Source organism: Danio aesculapii, chromosome 12 (assembly GCF_903798145.1).
Source record: "Danio aesculapii chromosome 12, fDanAes4.1, whole genome shotgun sequence".
Lineage (NCBI taxonomy): Eukaryota > Metazoa > Chordata > Actinopteri > Cypriniformes > Danionidae > Danio > Danio aesculapii.
Genome location: NC_079446.1, coordinates 16,764,927 through 16,786,922, shown reverse-complemented (window position 1 = coordinate 16,786,922; position 21,996 = coordinate 16,764,927). Strand labels below are relative to the sequence as shown.

The window sequence follows — 21,996 nt, the reverse complement described above, 5'->3', positions numbered from 1 at the left end:
GTTCACTGTAGGCTTTGCTAGGCTAACTCTGTTAAAGCTAATGTCTCCTTTTGCATTGAAGTTTGAGCATCTTGCATTCAGAGATGTTGTTTATGTACACACAGCAACATTACACATCGACTAAAGTTTAAAATATGATATCATAGTGGACCACCCCTTTAAGAATTCAGATGATAAATCAATAAATAACGATGCTTTGAAGTGACGCTAAAGGAAGCAAAGACATATTCACTTGATGAAATTTCTCTGTCCTTGCATCCTTCCCTCGAGTCGTGAAAGGGTGGAGCTAAGACACAAGGAACGGAAGTGAGGAGAGAAAATGGGAATGAGGCAGTGTCTGGGAGAGGGTAGTTTGGGGTTCCCTTCTGACGCAACAGACAATCGATGAACAAATTATTTATTCACCTAAAAAATAATGTAAGCTACCAAAATAAACATGGTCAATTTTGATTTCACGCAAACTGTTCATTCTACTGTTCCCTTGACTTTATTTAAGCCATATGGGTCTTCAAATCACTTATAATAATGTTTTATTTTATTATAACTGATACAGTGTATTTTTTGTTAAAAAAAATGTAACATCAAGCTTCCATGTGCAGTAAAACAACCCCATTGCAAAGTCAGTAACACACTGATTTTATCAATGTTTTTGTGTAAATAAAAGCTTATTAATGGATTCAGCTCAGGTGATTGACTTGGCCATTGCATAACATTCTGCACTGTGAAGCACTGTCCAATGAGTTCTGAAGCATTTGGCTTAATAGGAGCAGAAAATATTGCTTGAAACACTTGAGAATTCATCCCGCTGCTTTTATCAGCAATCACATCATCAATAAATTCAAGAGAACTAGTTCCATTGACCGCCATTCATGCCCACGCCATGTCACTACTACCAACATGCTTTACTGCTTAGGATAATAAACAGTTTCTTTCCTTCTCCATACTCTTCTCCTCCCATCACTCTGGTACAAGTTGTATCTTAGTCTCATCTGTCCATAGGATGTTGTTTTTTATAGGGCTTTTATAGAACTCTAATCTGGCCTTCCTGTTTTTAAGGCTCACCAAATGGTTTTCATTTTGTGGTGAACCCTCTGTATTTACTCTGGTGTAATCTTTTCTTGACTGTTGACTTTGACACACCTACACCTACTTCCTGGAGAGTGTTTTTGATCTGGCCAACTGTTATCAAAGGTGTTTTCTTCACCAGGGAAAGAATTCTTTGATTGTCCACCACAGTTGTTTTCACAGTTGTTGGGATAATGAAGGAATAACACACACCTGGCCATGAAACAGTTTAGAAGCCATTTGTCCAATTACTTTTGAACCCTTAACAAGTGGGAAGCACATATGCAAACTGTTGTAATTCCTACACCGTTCACCTGATTTGGATGTAAAGACCCTCAAATTAAAGCTGACAGTCTGCAGTTAAAGCACATCTTGTTAGTTCCATTTCAAGTTCATTGTGTTGGTGTATAGAGCCAAAATGTTAGAATTGTGTCGATGTCCAAATATTTACATTTAGATTTACATTTAGATTTAGTCATTTAGCAGACGCTTTTATCCAAAGCGACTTACAAATGAGGACAAGGAAGCAATTTACACAACTATAAGAGCAGCAGTGAACAAGCGCTATAGACAAGTTTCAGGCGTGTAAAAGTCTAAGAAGCAAAACATTAGTAGAAAATTTTTTTTTTTTTTTTTTTGAGAGAGAGAGAGAGAGAGAGAGAGAAAGAGGGCACAGTTAGTGGTATAGCCAGAGAGGCAATTGCAGATTAGGAGGGAAAGTGGAGACTAAACAGTTGCGTTTTTAGTCGTTTCTTGAAGACAGCAAGTGACTCGGCTGTTCTGATGTAGTTAGGGAGTTCATTCCACCAACTGGGCAGATTGAATGTGAGAGTTCGGGAAAGTGATTTCTTCCCTCTTTGGGATGGAACAACGAGGCGACGTTCATTCACAGAACGCAAGTTTCTGGAGGGCACATATATCTGCAGAAGTGAGATCAGATACGAAGGAGCACAGCTAGAGGTCACTTTGTAAGCAAACATCAGAGCTTTGAATTTGATGCGGGCAGCAACTGGCAGCCAGTGCAAACGGGTGAGTAGCGGAGTGACATGTGCTCTTTTGGGTTCATCAAAGACCACTCGTGCTGCTGCGTTCTGAAGCAGCTGAAGAGGTTTGATAGAACTAGCTGGTAGCCCGGCTAGCAGAGAGTTGCAATAGTCCAGTTTGGAGAGGACAAGAGCTTGAACAATGAGTTGAGCTGTATGTTCAGATAGGAAGGGTCGGACCTTTCTGATGTTGTAGAGTGCGAATCTGCAAGATCGGGCAGTTCTAGAAATGTGGTCAGAGAAGTTCAGTTGGTCATCAATCGTAACTCCAAGGCTTTTTACCATTTTGGATGCAGTGATGGTTGCTCCATCCATCTGGATTGAAAAGTTATGGTGAAGAGTCGGGTTGGCAGAAACTTCAAGCATTTCCGTTTTCATAAGGTTAAGCTGGAGATGATGATCTTTCATCCAGAGTGAAATGTCTGACAGGCAGGCTGAAATGCGAGCTGGAACCGAGGGATCATCAGGGTGGAAAGAGAGGTATAGCTGGGTGTCATCAGCATAGCAGTGGTAGGAAAAACCATGTTTCTGGATGACTGTTCCTAAAGATGCTGTGTAGATAGAGAAGAGAAGTGGCCCAAGCACAGAGCCCTGAGGTACCCCAGTGTATAGATGCTGTAGGTTGGACACCTCTCCCCTCCACGACACCCTGAATGACCTGTCCGAGAGGTAGGAACTGAACCATTGAATAACAGTGCCTGTGACGCCCAGTGACTCAAGCGTAGATAGCAGGATCTGGTGGTTTACAGTGTCAAAAGCAGCTGATAAATCCAGCAAGATGAGGACAGATGATTTAGAGTCTGCTTTAGCCAGTCTGAGGTCCTCCACGACCGAGAGCAGGGCAGTCTCAGTTGAGTGGCCTTTCTTAAAGCCAGATTGCTTGTTGTCCATGAGGTTGTTTTTAGTAAGAAAGTCTAGGACTTGATTGAACACTACTTTCTCCAAAATCTTGGCCATGAATGGAAGCAGGGATACCGGTCGGTAGTTTTCAAGTAGCGTTTGATCCAGGTTGGGTTTCTTTAGCAGAGGGGTTACCCTAGCCTGCTTAAATGAAGTAGGGAATAGACCAGAGTCAAGAGATGTGTTAATTATGTGAGTCAGTGTTGGTATGACTGCAGGAGAAATGGCTTGCAGGAGATGAGAGGGAATGGGATCTAGCGGACAGGTGGTTGCATGGCTTGATAGCACGAAATTGGACACCTCAGACTCAGAGAGCTGGGAGAAAGAGGTGAGTGTGTGTGGTGTTGGTGGTGTATCTTGCGTGTTTGTTGTAGGTGCAGCAAATTGAGCACTGATTTTTGCAGTTTTGGTGCAAAAGAATGTAGCAAAGTCATCAGTAGTGAGTGTGGAGGATGCGGGTGGAGGAGGAGGGTAGAGGAGGGAGGAAAATGTTTTAAAAAGCAAGCGAGGATTGGTGGCACTGTTGACTTTCTGACGGAAGTATGTCTGCTTTGCAGAAGTAACCTCAGTCGAGAAAGAAGACAGAAGAGTTTGGTATGTTATGAGCTGTTCAGGATTTTTAGTTTTTCGCCAGCTTCTCTCAGCAGCCCGAAGTTTTGAGCGATGCTCACGGAGAACATCAGAGAGCCAGGGTGCAGGAGGACTGGCTCGGGTTGGTCTGGATGTCAGAGGGCATAGTCTGTCTAGACATGATGTTAGCGTGGAGCAGAGTGTATCAGTGGCACTGTTCGTATCAAGTGCAGAGAGTTTGCAAGATGGAGGAAGAGAGTTAGAAACAATGGTGGATAGTCTGTTGGGTGAGAGAGAGCGTAGGTTTCTGCGAAAGGCAACTAGAGTAGGAGTGTGTGGCGGCTCAGGAGTAATGTGGATGTTGAGAGAGAGAAGGAAATGATCCGATGTTTGTAGTGGAGTTACTAGTGTTTGGTCAGCGAGGCAATGTCGAGTGTAAATAAGGTCTAGTTGATTACCTGATTTGTGAGTAGCAGAAGTAGGTGCTCTTTTGAGGTCGAAAGATGCAAGCAGAGTCTGGAAGTCAGCAGCTTGAGGTCTTTCTATGTGGATGTTGAAGTCACCTAGCACCAACAAGGGAGTGTCATAATCAGAAAAAGATGAGAGAAGAACATCCAGTTCATCCAAGAAGTGACCTAATGTACCCGGTGGGCAGTAGATGACAACCACATTTATGCGAAAGGGGTGGATAATGGTGACTGCATGGAATTCAAAAGAGCTGATTTTTGGCAGGGACGGTCTCTGAGTGAATTTCCATTCTTTGGAAATCAGTAGTCCAGTCCCACCCCCTCTCCTTGTCTGACGAGGAGTGTGGGAAAGAGAGAAATTAGTAGAAAGAGCTGCATGTGTAGCAGTGTCCTCCGGTCTCAGCCAGGTTTCAGTTAGAGCCATGAGACCAAAGTCAGAATGAGTGGCTATGGAGGTAATAAAATCTGCTTTGTTAACAGCAGATTGACAATTCCAGAGGCCCACAGAGAGAGAGAGTTGTGAAATAGAGGATACATGAATTGATCGAAGGTTGTGAGGGTTGCGCCTGCAGCGTACCTCCCGTGTTCTGCGAGTATTAGTAACAACAGGAATTAGTAAACACATAATAAAGTGCAAGGAAAACAATAATGAGTGCAGAGAAAAGGAAAAAAATAAAGTAAGAAGTACTCAAGTGCTTGGTCGGTGTCTTTGCTCGGTGGAGTCGCACAGGTAGAGTCGATGGTCTTTACACTCGTCGGTCTTAGTCGCACAGGTAGAGTCGATGGTCTTTACACTCGTCGGTCTTAGTCGCACAGGTAGAGTCGATGGTCTTTACACTCGTCGGTCTTCACACGAGGCGGGCTTCACACGAGGCTGCCGCGACCGCTGCCGCGGTGAGACTAGTCGCTTATATACACCCCCGAGCGCTTTGCTGATTGAGCTCAGGTGAACACGCCTCGAGAGTAAAAACACCCGAAACTGCAGCGGCGGGGGGGCGCGAAAAACCTCCGGCTCGGCACGCAAGCTCTTACAGTAAACAAAAGGAAACAGTGGCTAAAACTTGCTAGTACTAAACACAGATAGCTGAAAAACAATTTTAAATGTCCAACAACCAATACACAACCAGCTGAAACAAGTCTAACTGTTCTCTAACCAAACACTAAACACAGATAGCTGAAAACAATTTTAAATGTCCAACAACCAATACACAACCAGCTGAAACAAGTCTAAGTGTTCTCTAACCAAACACAGCAACTGAAAACAGGTCTAAATGTACTTACTCGGTGTTGCTCTCGATGCTAAAGTGCTTCTCCTGCTAGCTAAACCAAATGTGTTCAAATATATAGTCTTTACCTGGCGTTTGGACACGCCTCCAAAGTTACAAAACACCCGAAACTGCAGCGGCGGGGGGGCGCGAAAAACCTCCAGCTCGGCACGCAAGCTCTTACAGTAAACAAAAGGAAACAGTGGCTAAAACTTGCTAGTACTAAACACAGATAGCTGAAAAACAATTTTAAATGTCCAACAACCAATACACAACCAGCTGAAACAAGTCTAACTGTTTTATGGACCTAACTGTACATGACAGTTTAAAATAAAAACTATTTAAAATAAAATTAAGCTGACCAAATTTATCAGTCTGACTGTGTATTAGTGATGGGAAGTTCGGATCATTTTACTGACTCAGATCTTTGAGTCTCGTTCATTAGGATGAACAAATCTTTTTTCGAGTCATTTCTTTCATTTGGTTCAATTTGCCAAAATATTATTAAAATGTTACGAATTGCTTCCAAACACATCTACAACAAGCCCAAAAGGTTGATCACATGACATTAAGTCATAAATAGAATACTAGAAGAAGGAGAAAATAATAATTCAATGTTTACCTGCTCTTTTGTCTATGAAGGTATTTTTGTCTCTTGGCTCAACTTACCTCTTCATGTCTTCAAATGTCAGTGGTTCGTTCACGTTACACTGACAGTCACATATAATCTTAACCAGTGTACACAGTCTGAGCAGATAGGAGCCATAATGATTAGTTCACCTTTCGAGTTATCTGGTTCTTGAGTTGTTCATTCATCACGTGATAGATTGACTCAAACCCGAGGACTGGAGAGGTGAACAGATCAAAAATGCATGATTGGCTTCTGTCTTTCACGTTATGAATGAATCAAAAGATTTGAAATAAACGAAACCATCTGCACAAATGTGCTCAGTCTGTGCACGCGCGGATGAACGAATCCCTCCCTGAGAGGACTCGTAGTTCCCGAGTCATATTGAAGATTCGTTCAAAACGAATGAATCATTCAAGAACGACCCATCACTACTGTGTATTGCTCATATATATATATATATATATATATATATATATATATATATATATATATATATATATATATATATATATATATATATATATATTGAGCACAGCTGATTTCATGGACAATGTTACATTACAAATAGCTGTTACTAAAAATAGCCAGAAAAGAAGCAACACTGTGTTGTTGACATTTGTTTTGACTACTTTTACATCTGTTTTTTTTTTCTTAGATAGGAGCTGGAGTTTCTTTAAGTATAAAGGTGAATCTATTCTGAAATTGACGCCGTTTGTGATTTGTGCGCTTCTCTCTTCCTCACGTACCTACGTGTCCGACTTGTGGTAAGTTTTTAAAGTTTTTGTGAATGGGTAGATTAAGTAACGTTCAGTTGTTGTTCATTTCGAAGCAGTGGCTTTTGGGAGTTGTAGTTTTCGTACAGACCTCAGTTTTCTGGGTGAGTACTGGAGTGTTTGTTTGTTTGTGTTGTATAAGTGAATGCTAATACAAAATAGTTTTCAGTACTTGATGATTTTATTTGCGTGTTCCTATGAATCTTTAATTGAGCGTTGTACAAAGGAAGAATTAATACAAATTGCTGAGCGTTTTAATACTGATCTCACTACTCATGATAAGAAATTAAAAGGCATGCTTGTGACAGCTTTGAAACGATCTCTGGTTGAAAGGGGAGTTTTAGAGGTAAGAACTGTTGTTCTCAGTCAATCTTCAGTGTTTTCTTCCAGTGATATTGATGTGGTAAATGCGTTAAAATTTCCAGAGATGTCAATGTAAGAGAAACAGCTGTATTTAGATGCAGAAAAACTCTGTGCTGATCATGAGGGTTGCACTATGGAAGAAAGAGAAACAGAACAGGAATTTGAAGCTAGGAAACTAGAAAAACAGTTGTCTGTACGAAAATTAGAACTTGAGTTAGAGAGAGAACGGGAAGAGAGAGCGTTTCAGTTAAAGAAGTTGGAGTTGGAATTAGCAGCAAAACAGGCGGAGACACCGTGAGCTGACGTACATTTAGTGCCAGAACAGTCATCTGCATTAGTGTTTGATGTTCATCATAACATGAGATTTGTTCCGCCATTTTCTGAAAAAGAGGTAGAGAAATATTTTGATCACTTTGACCGTGTTGCTTTATCTCTGAAATGGCCAAAAACGTTTTATATGAGCTGGTGCCTGAGGCATATCGTCAAAAATTTGGAAAATTTAACCAAAACTGAAAATTGCACTTTTGTTGAATTTGCTAGGGAAAAAGAGAGTCTATTTGAGCGATGGCGCACTTCAATGAAAGTTGAAACTAAAGAGCAGTTAAAGAGAATTGTTACTTTTGGAGGAGTTTAAACACTGTGTTCCTTCTGCTGTAGCTACTTATTTAAATGAACACAAAGTGAGTAAACTTGCAGATGCTGCCATCATGGCTAATGAATTAGTTTTAACTCATCGAGGTACATTTAGTTCAGTTAGTTTTCGTGTGTGACATGAATATGTTTAAGTCTAGTCCTCAAGTTAAAACATGCTGTTTTTAGACAAAATATTAGGGCACCTGTTGTTAGTAATCTTGGAAAGACCACTGTTTCAAGAGACCACGTCTGCTTTTATTGCAAAAAGCCTGGTCATAAAATTTCTGACTGCCCTGTTCTGAAAAAGAAAGAGAAATTTTCAAAACCTGTTTCTCTGGTCGTCCCATCGATTGTGGATGACACTTTCATAGAAAGTGCTAGTCATTTATCTCATTCCTGTGAATAGTTGAAAGGTGAATGTTTTTTGTTGATTATACACATTTTATCACTGAAGAAGCTGTGTCTTTATCAAGTTCTGAGGAAATGGTCCCTGTGCGTATCCTCCGAGACACCGGATCAGCACAGTCATTTCTTTTGGAAGGAGTGTTGCCTCTAAGTTCTGAAACTGCTACTGGAACTTATGTATTGGTAAGAGGTTTTGAAATGGGATTTGTTGACGTGCCATTGAACCAAATCCATCTTTCCTCAACCATAATCTTTGGTGAAGTTGTAGTTGGTGTTCGGTCTGCACTTCCAGGTCCTGGAATCACATTTATTCTAGTAAGGTGACTGCTCTGCCCATAGTAATATCTGCCCCTAGTCAATCTGATGTTGAAAAGAGTAACACCCTCTTTGATTTGTTTCCAGCCTGTGCAGTCACACGATCAATGGCAAAACAGCTGCCTGAAAACCAAGCTATTAATGTTTCACTTGGTAACACCTTCTCTACTGTTGATTCAGGTAAATTTACATGTGATCTGCCCGAGGGTCCTGAAAAAGACAAAAAGATCTGCTCTTCACTATCTGATCTGGTGGAAATTACAAATTCACTCCAAAGCCAAGACTCTGATGCTTCTGAGGTTTTAAATACTGTTCCTTCTGATGTTGATGAGTATCCTGTAACTTCTCTGTTGCAGGTTCCCAGAGAGGAACTAATTTGTGCACAACAGATTGATGACACACTGAAAACCTAACATGGGTGATCTTTCTTCCTCATATTTCTTTGAAGACGGTCTACTTTGTGTAGGAGAGTGGCCATGTTTGATGACAATTTAAAGTCTAGGACCCAGATTGTAATCCCTCTTGCTTTTAGGGAATCTGTGATGCAGTTGGCCCATCAAGGACTAGCAGGTCATACCGGGGTTCAGAAAACTTATGATCGCATCATGCAACAGTTTTACTGGCCTAGAGTAAAACGAGATGTAGCCAGATTTATACATTCCTGTCACACGTCAACTTGCTGGTAAACCAAACCAAACAGTGATGACTGCTTCATTACAGCCTATTCCTGTGACATCTAACCCTTTTGACCATTTGATTGTTGATTGTGTTTGTCCTTTACCTCGTTCCAGGGCTCCTTACCATTATGTGCCAGACTACCCATTATCCTACTGCTTACCCATTGAGATCTATAACTACTAAGTCTATTCTGAAGGCCCTTACCAATTTTATGTCTGTCTTTGGTATTCCCAAAGTGATTCAATCAGATCAAGGTTCTAACTTTATGTCCAAACAGTTTTCAAAAGCCCTCTGTCAACTTAGAGTTAACCACAATATTTCTAGTGCATATCATTCACAGAGCCAGAGAGCATTTGAAAGGTTTCATCAAACCCTGAAGTCTCTTTTAAGGTCATCTTGTGTAGAGCTTAATATTGATTGGGAAGAAGGCCTGCCATGGTTGCTATCAACGATACGTGAGGTAACTCAAGAAAGCATTGGCTTTAGTCCAAATGAATTGGTTTTTGGATATGAAATACGAGGGCCCACTACTGTTTTACTGATGTTTTGCATTCATCTAAACCTTCTGACAACCTTGTAGATTATGTAAGTGGTTTTTGTCATAGACTTTATGAAATGCCAGCTGTTGCTAAAAAGAAATTGGTCACAAAGGAAAATGCAGCAACACTTTGACAAGAAGGCCAAGTTTAGGAGTTTTCAGACGGGTGATCAGGTTTTAGCATTGCTGTCTCTTCCTACTAACCCATTCCAAGCTAATTTTACTGGACCTTACAGTGTAGCTAAACGTCTTTCAGACAATAATTATTTGTTGAATACTCCTGAATATCGGAAGAAATTTTAGGTTTTTCACATTAATTTGTTGAAGCCTATGTTGCTCCTGTTTATTCTGCCTCTATCAGTGTTAGAACCATGTGTGATCATTCTGGTTTAAAGGGCACATAGGTTACCCCTTTTTTCATATTTAATATATTTTGTCTTTTGTGTCCCCAGAATGTGTCTGTAAAGTTTCAGCTCAAAACACCCATCAGATTATTTATTATAGCTGTTTGAAATGTCTAAAATATAGCTGGAAAAAAGGTTTTTCTGTTTTTTTGTACTGGCCCTTTAAGGCTAGTCCTCCCCGCCCACCGTTCCCACGTGCCTGTCAGCAATCGCCACCCTCGGCTGCCTCAGGAAGCAGATCTCATGTAACGTGTGTGAGAAAAACTACAGTAAGAACTTTAACAATCAGTATTTGAAGTTCACGCACACACATGGCAAGGACACAAACACATAGTGCACACACATACACACACAAACGTATCGCAGACATACGCACACACACAGCTCAGGCACGCAGACACACACACACTTAGCTCAGACACGCAGACACACACACACACAGCTCAGACACACACAGAGAGAGAGAGAGAGAGAGAGAGAGAGAGAGAGACAGCGCGTTAAGCTTTGCATGATTGCAAGATTTTTATGTGACATGATACTGGTAATATCCACTGCTGTATGGATATCTCTTAAATTAATGTACAAAATAATCCTGATTTGATGTCCACAAACCACGATTGAAGCGTCTTCCTTTATAATTGTTCTGAAATGCGGCTGTGCTGATTAAGTGCATCTGAAGTGAATCGCTGTAATTCATTACACATATGCTCTGTTTTAAAACATTTTAAACTTGTGAAACTCACTCTTGGTCACATTTGATGATGATTGATGATCCTAGCCAACTGAACACACCTTTTATTCCCGGCTGCTTTGCGCTCGTCCTGTCTTGATTATATGATTACACGCGTGACTACCGGACATGTTAATGCGCGCAGCTGTCAATCAATATTGGTGGGCTGGGGGACCGCACTCCTACGTAAAGTTGCGGTCGATCTGAAAACAGCTCCAATTGGTCCACCGTTTTTATGTTGTTAAATTTGAGAAAAAAAAGGACTGGGTGTGTTTATTCCACCCCAATATGACAGTTTATACACTATACTTACACACATTTCTGTCCAAACAGCTTGAAAAGTATATTTTTCACCATAGGTGCCCTTAAAAACATTTCTCTGTGTTTCCTTCTCTGTCTTGCAGTATGGGTGAAGACTTACCTGAGAAAAATGAGCATGGGAGTCTTCTTTCTCAAGGAAAAACAGATGGACGCCTTAACTCTCCGATTCTTTCTGATTTGTCCGGCCATCTGTCTTATTTGACAGAAGAGGAGAGAAATTACATAATTGAGTTAGTAGTGTCATTTCCTTCACTTTTTCTACATGCCCCTGGTCACACCACTGTCATTGAACATGACATTTATGTAGGAACTTCTTGTCCTATCAAACAAAATGCTTATAAAATCAATCCAACAAAATGAGAGCTTTTAAAAAGAGAAGTGAATTAGCTACTTGCTCATAATTTGGCTAAACAAAGTTTTAGTTCCTGGAGTTCCCCTTGTGTATCGGTGAACAAACCTGATGGTTCATATTGGATTTGCACAGATTATAGAAAATTAAATTCCTTTACCAAACCAGACTGTTTTCCATTCCCTCAAATAGATGACTGTGTAGATCATGTTGGCTCCCAAATACGTAAGTAAGTTTGATCTACCTAAGTATTGGCAGGTACCTTTTAACTGCCCGGGCAAAAGAATTATTTGCTTTCGTTACCCCAGACGCTTTCCTTTAATACACTATGATGCCTTTTGAGGTCCGTAATGCCCCCGCTACATTCCAACGATTGGTTAACTGTGAATTGCATGGAATGTCTGGATGCGAGGCTTTTCTTGATGATGTAGTTTTGTATAGTTCTACCTGATCTGAACATCTTGACAAAATCAAAGACCTAATCTCACGCTTAGCAGAGACTAATTTAACTATCAACCTTGCGAAATCTGAATTTGGTAAAGCCACAGTCACCTATTTGGGTAAAGGTTATGTTAAACCAATTGGGGCAAAAGTTGAAGCCATTTGTAATTTTCCAACTCCCAGTAATCGTCATGAATTACATTGATTTCTTAGAATGATTGGTTACTACCGGAGTTTATGTAAAAAACTTTGCAAGTATTGTTTCACCTTTGACTGATTTGTTGAGTCCAAAAATTGAGTACCAGTGGTCGGAGACATGCCAACAAGGCTTTGAAAATTGCAAGGCCTTGTTGGCAAGTTCCCCAGTTTTAACAGCTCCCAACTTTGAGAAGTCCTTCCGTCTTGCAGTTGATGCTAGTGGTTGTGGTGCAGGCGCTGTTCTTTTGCAAAATGATGTAAATCAAGTTAAACACCCAGTAAGTTACTTTTCAAAGAAGTTTAATCGTCATCAACAGGTTTACTCCACCATTGAAAAGGAAGCCCTTGCTCTTGTTCTGGCTGTACAACATTTTGAAGTATATTTAGGGTCGATCACTGCACCAATTATTGTTTATACTGATTATAATCCCTTGCTTTTTTTTAATCGGATGAAAGACTGAAACCAACGAATCATGCAATGGAGTCTAATTTTACCGCCTTTCTATCTTGAAATTAAGCATTTGCTAGGGAAAAATAATGTGATCGCGGATACACTATCTAGAGTATAACCCTGTTCATATTGCATGTTTCACTTTTGTTGTTCTTTCTGCACTTCTAGGGCACAGAGGTGCTGGGAGAGGAGGAAGAGTGAGCTGTTTTATGAAGAGATTTATTTATTTTGTGATTGTTTGCTAATTTTCTTTTTTCTTTGCAAAATCTTTTTGAGGAGGGAGGTGTTACGACCCTGTCTTCCCTTTTCTTACCTTTTGGTGGCCTCGCAGTGTGATGTCACAGTTAATTAGTTAATTTATGGGTGGAGGATGTATGTATTTGAATTTTTTGTAAAGAACGGCACTTCCTCTGCTGGACCGTTATTCCCTAGAAGGGTCATTTTGTTCCAACTGTTTTGTCATGCCGTCTTATGTTTTTGTGTTGTACTTTGTTGAGAGAATTTCAGTTGATTTCTTATTTATTTCAAATCCCTAGACAGTTTGTTATACTTTGTTTTTCCCTTTAATAAATGTTTATTTTACTATATACCTTTTTGTGTATCTGATCTTTTTTATGGTACGGTCGGGAGCTGGCAGTGACGCATCATATAGAGATATATATAATGTAAATTGAGTGAGGCAATGCAAATGACCAACAAATAACACTGCGACTCGATAATTGGCCAGGGTTATTGATGTAGAGGTGTCGAAATGTGACTGCAGATAACTACATTAGATGGCACTGAGTTCCTTTTCTTTTATTCCGTTGTGTACACATCACTTTGATTTCATTTGTCAGAGAGAGAGAGTGAGAGACCTCACATTAACTCTCTAAGTGCCATTTCAGTTCACTTCCAAGCGAAAAATAGTCATTCAATAACTGTCTAATCTTCAAGAAGAGCCCACAGTAGCTCTTCGGTCATTTTCTGTGTCTGACTTGACTCGCGTTGCTCCTGTCACACATTATCCTGATGCAGGGACACAGATCCAGCTTCTCGAGATCTAGTTTGATCAGGCTCATTATCAGATTTACTCGTGGTTTTAAAGAAACGTATGCATGTTTCCTTCACAGGTAACTAAATTAGAAACATGTAAATCTGTGACTTTAATTATAGTAATGTCAAAATGTCACATGTGGCATGGTGGCTCAGTGGTTAAAAGTCCAGTGTCACCTCAGATCAAGGAGGTTGCTGGATTAAGTCACAGTTGGGCCAGGTGGCATTTCTGTGTGGAAATTGCATGTTCTCCTAGTGTTTGCGTGGGTTTCCCCACAGACTAAAGACATGCTGTATAAGTGAATTGGGTAAACTAAATTGTGTGAATGAGAGAGTATATGTGTCTTTTCCAGTGCTGGGTTGTGGTGGGAAGGGTATCCACCACATAAAACATATTCCAGAGTTATTGGCAGTTCATTCTGCTGCAGCGACCCCTGACAAGTCAGGGACTGAGCCGAAGTATAGTGAATTTTAGAATAAACTGTATAGAAGAGTGTACATTTGCCTGTTTCAAAGTGGCTGTACATGTTCCTTTAGTTAAAAATACCCCTGGGCCTGGTTGGTTTATTTGTTCCTGTGTGAAACAGTATGTATCCAGTACTTTTAAGATAAAAAGACAGTTAAATCTCATCAGCAATAATATCACAATTCTCTGTCTGGCATTAAAACAGATCAACAAAAACTTAGAACTGACTTTTATTTCAGTCTAATAACATTTTTTTGCATAAAAATCCACAAATTAAAACAAACAATAAAATCAATTATTGTTACACATTTTTATGTACTGAAAAAGTGTAAAAAGTAACAATAACAAACTGTATAATAATTAAAAACACTTTTTCAAGATTCCTTATGTTTAACAACATGGCTACTAAAATCAAATTCAAAAGACTAAAATCAAAGAATTGTTTAAGATATTCTCATGTTAAGCAAGCTAAATAACTCTTTAAATGATATTCCAGGTGATGACAAATGACATTTTGGTAATATTACTATATCATTTGAAAAAATTAAATAAATCTAAAAATTAGATTAAAAACAAAACACACTTCTTTACTAGCAATAGTAAAGTCTGCAATGTGCATTATTTACATGTGAATGTAGCAATGTAACACCCACCCAAGTAAACATACTCCAAGTATTTACAAGACACATCTTTTAATCCATTAGCCAATTATTCAGAAAAACAACAGACCAGAAGTGTTGTTCTGTTACATTTCTAAATTCACAGGTAAATCATTTGCAACTCACTATTTCTAATAACGGTGTTTTTTTTTTTTTTTTTTACACTGTACAACTGTACACATACAAGGGTTGGACAATGAAACTGAAAAACTGGCCAATTTAGTTTTAAAGGTTTTACGGCTCAATTTGACCAGCCTGGTGGCCAATCTTCATTGATTACACATTCCAACAGTAAGAGCAGAGTGTGAAAGTAGTAATAGCAGTTTTGCTTAAACTGTTACAATTAATGCGAACAATATTATGGGTGAAATATCAGAGTTTATAAGAAGACAAATTGGGGCACATCTCACTGGCGTATCTGTGACCAAGATAGCAAGTCTTTATGAGGTATCAAGAGCCACAGTATCCAGGGTAATGTCAGCATATCACCAACAGGATAAACCATATCCTACAGAAGTAACTGTGGATGTAAGATGAAGCTGTATGAAAGGCATGTCTGGGTGCGAACCCAGATTGTATCTAAAAAAACCCCCATAAAACTACAGGTGCCCAACTCACTGCAGAATTAATTGTGCACCTCAACTCTCCTGTTTCTTCCAAAACTGTTTGTTGCGAGCTCCACAAGGTCAATATACATGGCCGGGCTCCTATAGCCAAATCTTTGGTCACTTGTGCCAAAGCCAAACGTTGGTTTCAATGGTGCCAGCAGCAAAAATCTTGGGCTGTGTACAATGTGAAATATGTATTGTTCTCTGATGAGTCCACCTTCCCTGTCTTTCTCACACCCCGGAGTTACGCTGTGAAGCCCTAAAGAAGCGTACCACCCAGACTGTTGCAAACCCAGAGTGAAGCATAGGGGTAGATCAGTGACGGTTTGGGCTCAAATGTCATGGCATTTTCTAGGCCCAATAGTTGTGCAAGATGGGGGCATCACTGCCAAAGATTACCAAACCATTCTGGAGGACCATGTGCAACCAAAGGTTCAAACACTGTATCTTGAAGGCAGTGCCATGTTGATAATGCACCAATACACAGCAAGACCGGTGACAGAGTGGTTTGATGAATGTGAAAGTGAACATCTCCCATGGCCTGCGCAGTCACCAGATCTAAATATTATTGAACCACTTTGGGGTGTTTTGGAGGAGCGAGTTAGGAAAGGTTTTCCTCCACCAGCATCATGCCACTATTCTGCAAAAATAAAAAATAAAGGCTCAAAATCTCACTGTGCAGGACCTGTTGAACCATTGAACCATTGTGGTTTAAAACCAGGGTTTTCAGTTTCACTGTTCAACCCTTGTGTGTGTGTGTGTGCGTGTGTGTGTGTGTGTGTGTGTGTGTGTGCATGCATGCGTGCGTGTGTGTGTGTGTGTGTGTATGTGCGTGCATGTGTGTGTAACAATTGTTGAGAAACAGCAAAAAAGCAATATAACAGCATTAAAAGTCAGCTGCAGCATTCCCAGTAACCACTATTTTTAAAACATCTTCATTTGTATACAACAGAAGTACAAAACTCATAGGTTGAATGAAAAATTTGTTAATGATAATTTAGATTTTTGGTTAAATTACACCATTAGGTTACTATTTATTTGAAAGGTTCTAAATTGCCTGTTAGGGCAGAGTCCATGAGATCATCATCCTCTGTATGCATGTATACAGGACTTGGTCGTGAGGAACGCTCAGAGCTTAGCAATGACACTGATGTTTCTGAAGATATAGGAGATCTGGACCAATTATCCGTCTTCACTGTGTGTGATGGCCCACAAGACATTGTTGACTTCTTCTTTTCTTTTTCTTTATCTCTCTCCTTATCCCTTTCACGATCTTTCTGCTTCTTCTTCTCTTTTTTATGCTTTTTGTGTTTTTCGCTCTGACTAATAGATATGGAGCTCATGTAGTCTTGAATTGGTTGGTGTAATCTCATAGTTTGGTCATCATCAGAGCTAGGACTATTCTGATGTGACTTTTCAGCAACTGAACTGCTACCAGACTCGCTCTCACTGTCTGGATTCATAGGTGTACACCCAGGGGAACGACTGTGGCTTGGGGAGCTGCGGTCATGTTTTGGTGTAGAACCACTAAATAGAGGTGATGCTTTGTGGCCTGAGTGTTGGGAACGAACGACACTATCACCAGAACCTTCCCCAGGTTTCTGAAGTGTTACTTTAGATTTAATGCTTGGAGAGCCTCCTTCTGGCTTGCTGATAATAATCTTTGCCACACCAGTGCCAGTCATTGTGTTACTTTTGGCATCAATCATCTTTTTGTCACTTGAACTGCCCCCTGATCCAGACACCTTGGATTTTCCATCTTTGTCTATCTTGTCTCGTTTGCTCAGAAACTCACCTCCTTGGGAGGACATAGAATGCTTTGAGGATGTAGGAACAGTATTTTGCTGCCCAACTCCACTTGAACCACCACCACTTTCACTTTCCTCTCCACCATTACCCCCACTTCCCACACTCTTGAGTTTGTCTATGACCGCTGTAAGAGATGGCTTTTTGTTTCGGCTTGGGGACTTGCCCTTTGCATTAGGGTTGTTTCCACAGCCACCACCACCCCCTCCACCACTGCAATTTCCACCACTGCTCCCATATTGTGACTGACCATTTGAAGAAAAGGACATGGAGCCAGATGACGAGGAGCCTGTGGAGGAAGCACAGGATGTAGAAGTGCTGTTGGATGAACTACTGCTTAATGATTTTGATCCAATTCCACCAGCTGAAGAGCACTTATTACCCCCTGATCCTCCACTGCCTGAGCCAATAGGAGATTTGGCCTTAGAAGACGGTGGGGTCCCAGGTACTTGGCCTTGTTTCATGGGAGATGACAGCTTGTCAGAACCTCCAGAACGAGAGTGTGAGGGTGATATGTTCGGCTTGATGTTGGGATTCATGAGTGAGCCAGGGGGCTTACCACCTTGAGGTTTGTTTTTAATTCCACTTCCTGTTCCACTGCTGCCACCACCTCCTGAGCTTGACAAACCATGCTTCGTAATGGGAGAGGAAGATGGCTTGCCTGTGCCCATGCCCATGGAAGACACTTTAGATTGAGAAGGTATACCACTTCCAGTACCAGCAGCACTTGATTGTTTTGGAATATTGCCCTGCCCAACAGAACTTTCAAGTTTACTACTTTTTATCTTCCCTGATGAAGAGGAATGGTGGCTTTTGCTATTGCTTGTGCCAATTGTATTACCAGTACCACCACTTGTTGAGCTACTAGATGTGTAACCTCCATGAGATGATGTTTTTCCTCCGGTTAAAGCTCTGGGTATTTGTATAGTGATTTTAGGGATTGGTGGAGTAGCACCTCCTGGTGGGGTCTGAGACCTACTAACACTCCCAGGGGACTTAGATCCACCTGTACTTACTAATCCTGCAGAAGTGGCACTCCCACAAGGTGGAGTGTAAGGTCGACCTCCTGCACTGTGTGAAGGTGACTTGGCATCTGGCTCCAGCTTCTTGCGTTTAGCTGGTTTGTCTTTTGATTTTCCCTCACTTGAAGGAGTACGACTGCGCTTTACCTGCTTCATTTCAGATGAGCATACACTAACCATTGCTTGTCCAGAACTGCTTCCAACATGATCTTCCTTTGTCCTCATCTGCTGCTGCTTAGCCTTTGCATCTACACTTTTAAAATCATTACCTGCTACAACAATTCCCATCATAAGTGGACTTTGGCCCCCACCAGTATGAGCATGGTGCGAGTCTGCAATATCAGATGCTGGAGCCATTAATGGTTTTCCTCCCCCACCATTCCCACCAAAAATACCAATTTCAAAAGGGTCTTTTAATGAAGTCTCTGGAGTATTTTGGCCATGTGAGGCAGGATTCTGAGGTGTGCCTGTAGGAGTGTTCTGCTGACTTCCTCCACTGAAACTTTTAACCAATTCAAGATCTGGGTCAGGGCTGGGAGAGCTGTCTTCAAAGTAGGTCTGTGAAAAACTTCCCTGCCCAGATAAAAGCTCTGGGTTGAAGTCTGTGTCTGGGAAGAAGTTAGTTGAGGAGGTATCACTATTGGGTGTTGTTGCAGCAGCAGCTTCTGCAATCAAATCTGCTGCATCAGTAAAGGGATTTTCATTGCTATTTGCATTAAACAGGTCTGCCTCGAACACTGTACTACCCTGACCTGAGCTGGAAGAGTCCCGGACTGGGGTTCCCAAGGAACCTCCATCTTCACTAGTCATGAGATGCTGTCCATGACCAATATTGCTTCCTTTGTTGGCTTGATCAGGAATATCAGACAGAATGTCATTAATATCAGGTCCAATACTGTCAGAGCTGGAGAGGCGGACCATTCGAGGAATAGATCCTTGCGATTGTGACTGGACTTGTATCTGAGGCTGGACATGACACTGTGGGTGGTATTGCATTCCGGGTCCTGGAGGTGGTGTTCCACACTGACTTGGAGCTGGAGTGATACTGTGTGGAGTGTCAAGTCCATCACCTGGAAGACTAACATCAAAAATCGGGTTTTGGGAGGCATCTACATCCATAGAAAAAAGCTCTCGGTGGAAATCATCTTCAGAGTGGCTTGTGAGGTGATGCTGTTGTGTCATGTCTACCACTTGCTGCTGAGATTGTGGTTTCATGCTCATTCCTCCAGCCGGTCCCATTACTCCTTTATCAGAGCCCCTCAGACGCTTCTTTTTGCCCTTGGTCCCAGAGCAAGGCTGGCCTTGGTTGTCTGTCCGTGGAGACCCAGATGAGTTCTGTCTTTCTAGAGGGCTACTGCTGTACAATGCAGCAAAATCCTGTGAGGGATTATCCTTCAGTAGGTTCATTAGCATGGGGTGGTTTTTGGTGTTGCTTGCTGGTGAGGTGGTTGTTGGGGGGGTCTGGTGGGGTTGAGGTTGCTGGGGAGTAGGACTGGTCCCAACGCTGCCTGTTATTTGCAGAAGGCTAGTTAGAATTGGATTCTGAGTGACTTTGTTAAAGTCATCTGACCCATGGCTCTGAGATTGTTGATGTTGTTGCTGCATTGCTTGCTGCTGACCTCCAACCTGTCCCATGGTATCAATACACGAGCTTCCTTGACCAGTACGTCCCATGTTGAACAGTGAGGTGATTGGACCTTGGAAAGATCCATTCCCCCCTACACACACGACACTGTTGTTCCCACTATTTAAAGGGAGACCCATTGGGTTACTTCCATCTGGCCCTGTACCCATTCCCATGTAACCTGGGCTGCCAGTTGGGGGCAAGTTCTTCTTCACCATAATTTCCACAGTTTCAGCTATAAGGGACAATGCTGGTGTGTCTGCCTGAATGGTTTCTGCCTTGCGTCGTATGGCACGCATAGTCACCGGAATAGACATGCATCTAGGAAAGGAAAATATATGCAACACATAACTTACATGTTAACATTAATAGGGCATTATTAAGAACACAAATTTCACAACTTTCCAGTAAGTAGGCATTGTAGGAATAGCAACGTCATGAATATACTTGATTTAAAACAATGGTCACAGTTCACCACTAATGGTTCACTAGCAATGTAGGTTGTTTCAATAAAAAAAATTGGTGTTGTCAAAAGTATTTTTTGTTGTAATACCATGTGGGACTGAAATAATTATTTAATAATTTCCCAATAACATTTGAATGCTGTTAAGATGCTTAAACAGCTTAATAATGTGCTCAACACAAATGACTGATTGTCTACAATAATTGCTTCAAGCTGTTAACCAATTGGGCGACGCGGTGGCAGAGTAGGTAGTGCTGTCGCCTCACATCAAGAAGGCCGCTGGTTCGAGCCTCAGCTGGGTCAGTTGTCATTTCTGTGTGGAGTTTGCATGTTCTCCCCGCGTTCGCGTGGGTTTACTCCAGGTGCTCCGGTTTCCCCCACAAGTCCAAAGACATGCGGTACAGTGAATTGGGTAAGCTAAAATCGTCCGAAGTGTATGTGTGAGAGTGAGAATGTATGGGTGTTTCCCAGTGATGGGTTGCAGCTGGAAGGGCATCCGCTGCGTATAACATACGCTGGACAAGTTGGCGGTTCATTCCGCTGTGGCAATCCCTGATTAATAAAGGGACTAAGCCGAAAAGAAAATGAATGAATAAATGTTAACCAATTGCTTACAAAAATGTCAGAAAAGGCATCTATGAAAAGATATATGAGCTATCAATTGATGGATACCCTGACATTAATGATGGAAGGTGCTTTCAAATGCTCCTGTGTCCATGTAGCTGTGTAAGTGCTCAAAGTGCACACAGCTACGACTACTGTGGCAAATCATAGACATATGTATTGAAAGTGTGAACACAATGGCCAATCATGTTTTGAAAAGTTCGTTCAACAGCGCATTCATAAAATGACAGTATTAAATGGTTTTGCAATCAGTACTTTTAATTACTCAAGACAGTAAATAAGTGATACTACTTCACAATCCAAATCACTTTGTAAACAGTGTAATTGTAAGACCTTTGCATAATTTGGTTTCATAACTTAAAGGTGCACTGAGCAGGGTTTTGTAACCCTCCTTGCAGACAAAATCTAAGAGCACATGCTTGAGCACATGCTTGCTTTGTCTTGATGATGATATCAGTTGTGAAGCACAAAAATTAAATGCAGGAGAGTGAGCACTGAAAAATATATTTTCAAATATAAAGAATTTTATTTTATTTTAGAACTTTATTTATTAGCAAAACATTTCTTTTGCCTTCTACTATTATTTTCCTACTTTTCTACAATATTTTATAAAAAAAAAATTATATATAATTTTTTTAAATTAATTTATAAATTTTTTAAGCACATATAGGCACACTACCTCTAAACAATTAATTTTAAACTACTCTGAGGCATATGAACACCATCGTCGATGTTAGACATTTATTCTTTTTGCTTAGCGAGGTATAAAAGGCCATGCATGCGGTACAGCACATCCGGTGAGCGATCAAAGACTATTGAATACACAAGAAATGTCACTTGCACAGTTTTGAATTAGGAAAAGGGTAACGGTCAATATGGCGAATGAAGCCCCACCTACTAGTACAGGAGCCAATCATCGATCGCGATAGACTGACGTTTCTCCAGAGGTGAAGCTCGGACCAGATGTGTGCTTTTATGACAGTTTTTGTGGTCAACAAACGCACTGGAACCTTAGCGAATACTTGCTTTAATTACAGACATTAGAAAAATATATCGCGTGGCGATGCAGGCGACCGAGTAAGCGGTGTTTAGATTAAGCTCCGGCTAAATAAGCAAAATTATCCTGAACTAAGCTTTTAAATAGCCATT

General features: G+C 41.0%; 1 protein-coding gene and 1 long non-coding RNA gene across 2 annotated transcripts in view; one reads left to right on the top strand and one right to left on the bottom strand.

Moving 5' to 3' along the window:
* Positions 1 to 10,269: 10,269 nt before the first annotated feature.
* On the top strand, positions 10,270 to 13,067 carry LOC130238025 (uncharacterized). The gene is made up of 3 exons (XR_008838597.1): positions 10,270 to 10,319; positions 11,185 to 11,331; positions 12,709 to 13,067. It is a non-coding gene; the product is annotated as an uncharacterized LOC130238025 (long non-coding RNA).
* A 1,259-nt stretch (positions 13,068 to 14,326) lies between these two features.
* The window catches only part of med1 (mediator complex subunit 1), a 35,177-nt gene continuing 27,507 nt past the window's right edge, over positions 14,327 to 21,996 (bottom strand). The window contains exon 12 of the mRNA XM_056469980.1: positions 14,327 to 20,081. Coding sequence (XP_056325955.1) covers positions 16,343 to 20,081 — 3,739 coding nt within the window. The 3' untranslated portion in view covers positions 14,327 to 16,342. The remainder of the gene's footprint in view (positions 20,082 to 21,996) is intronic.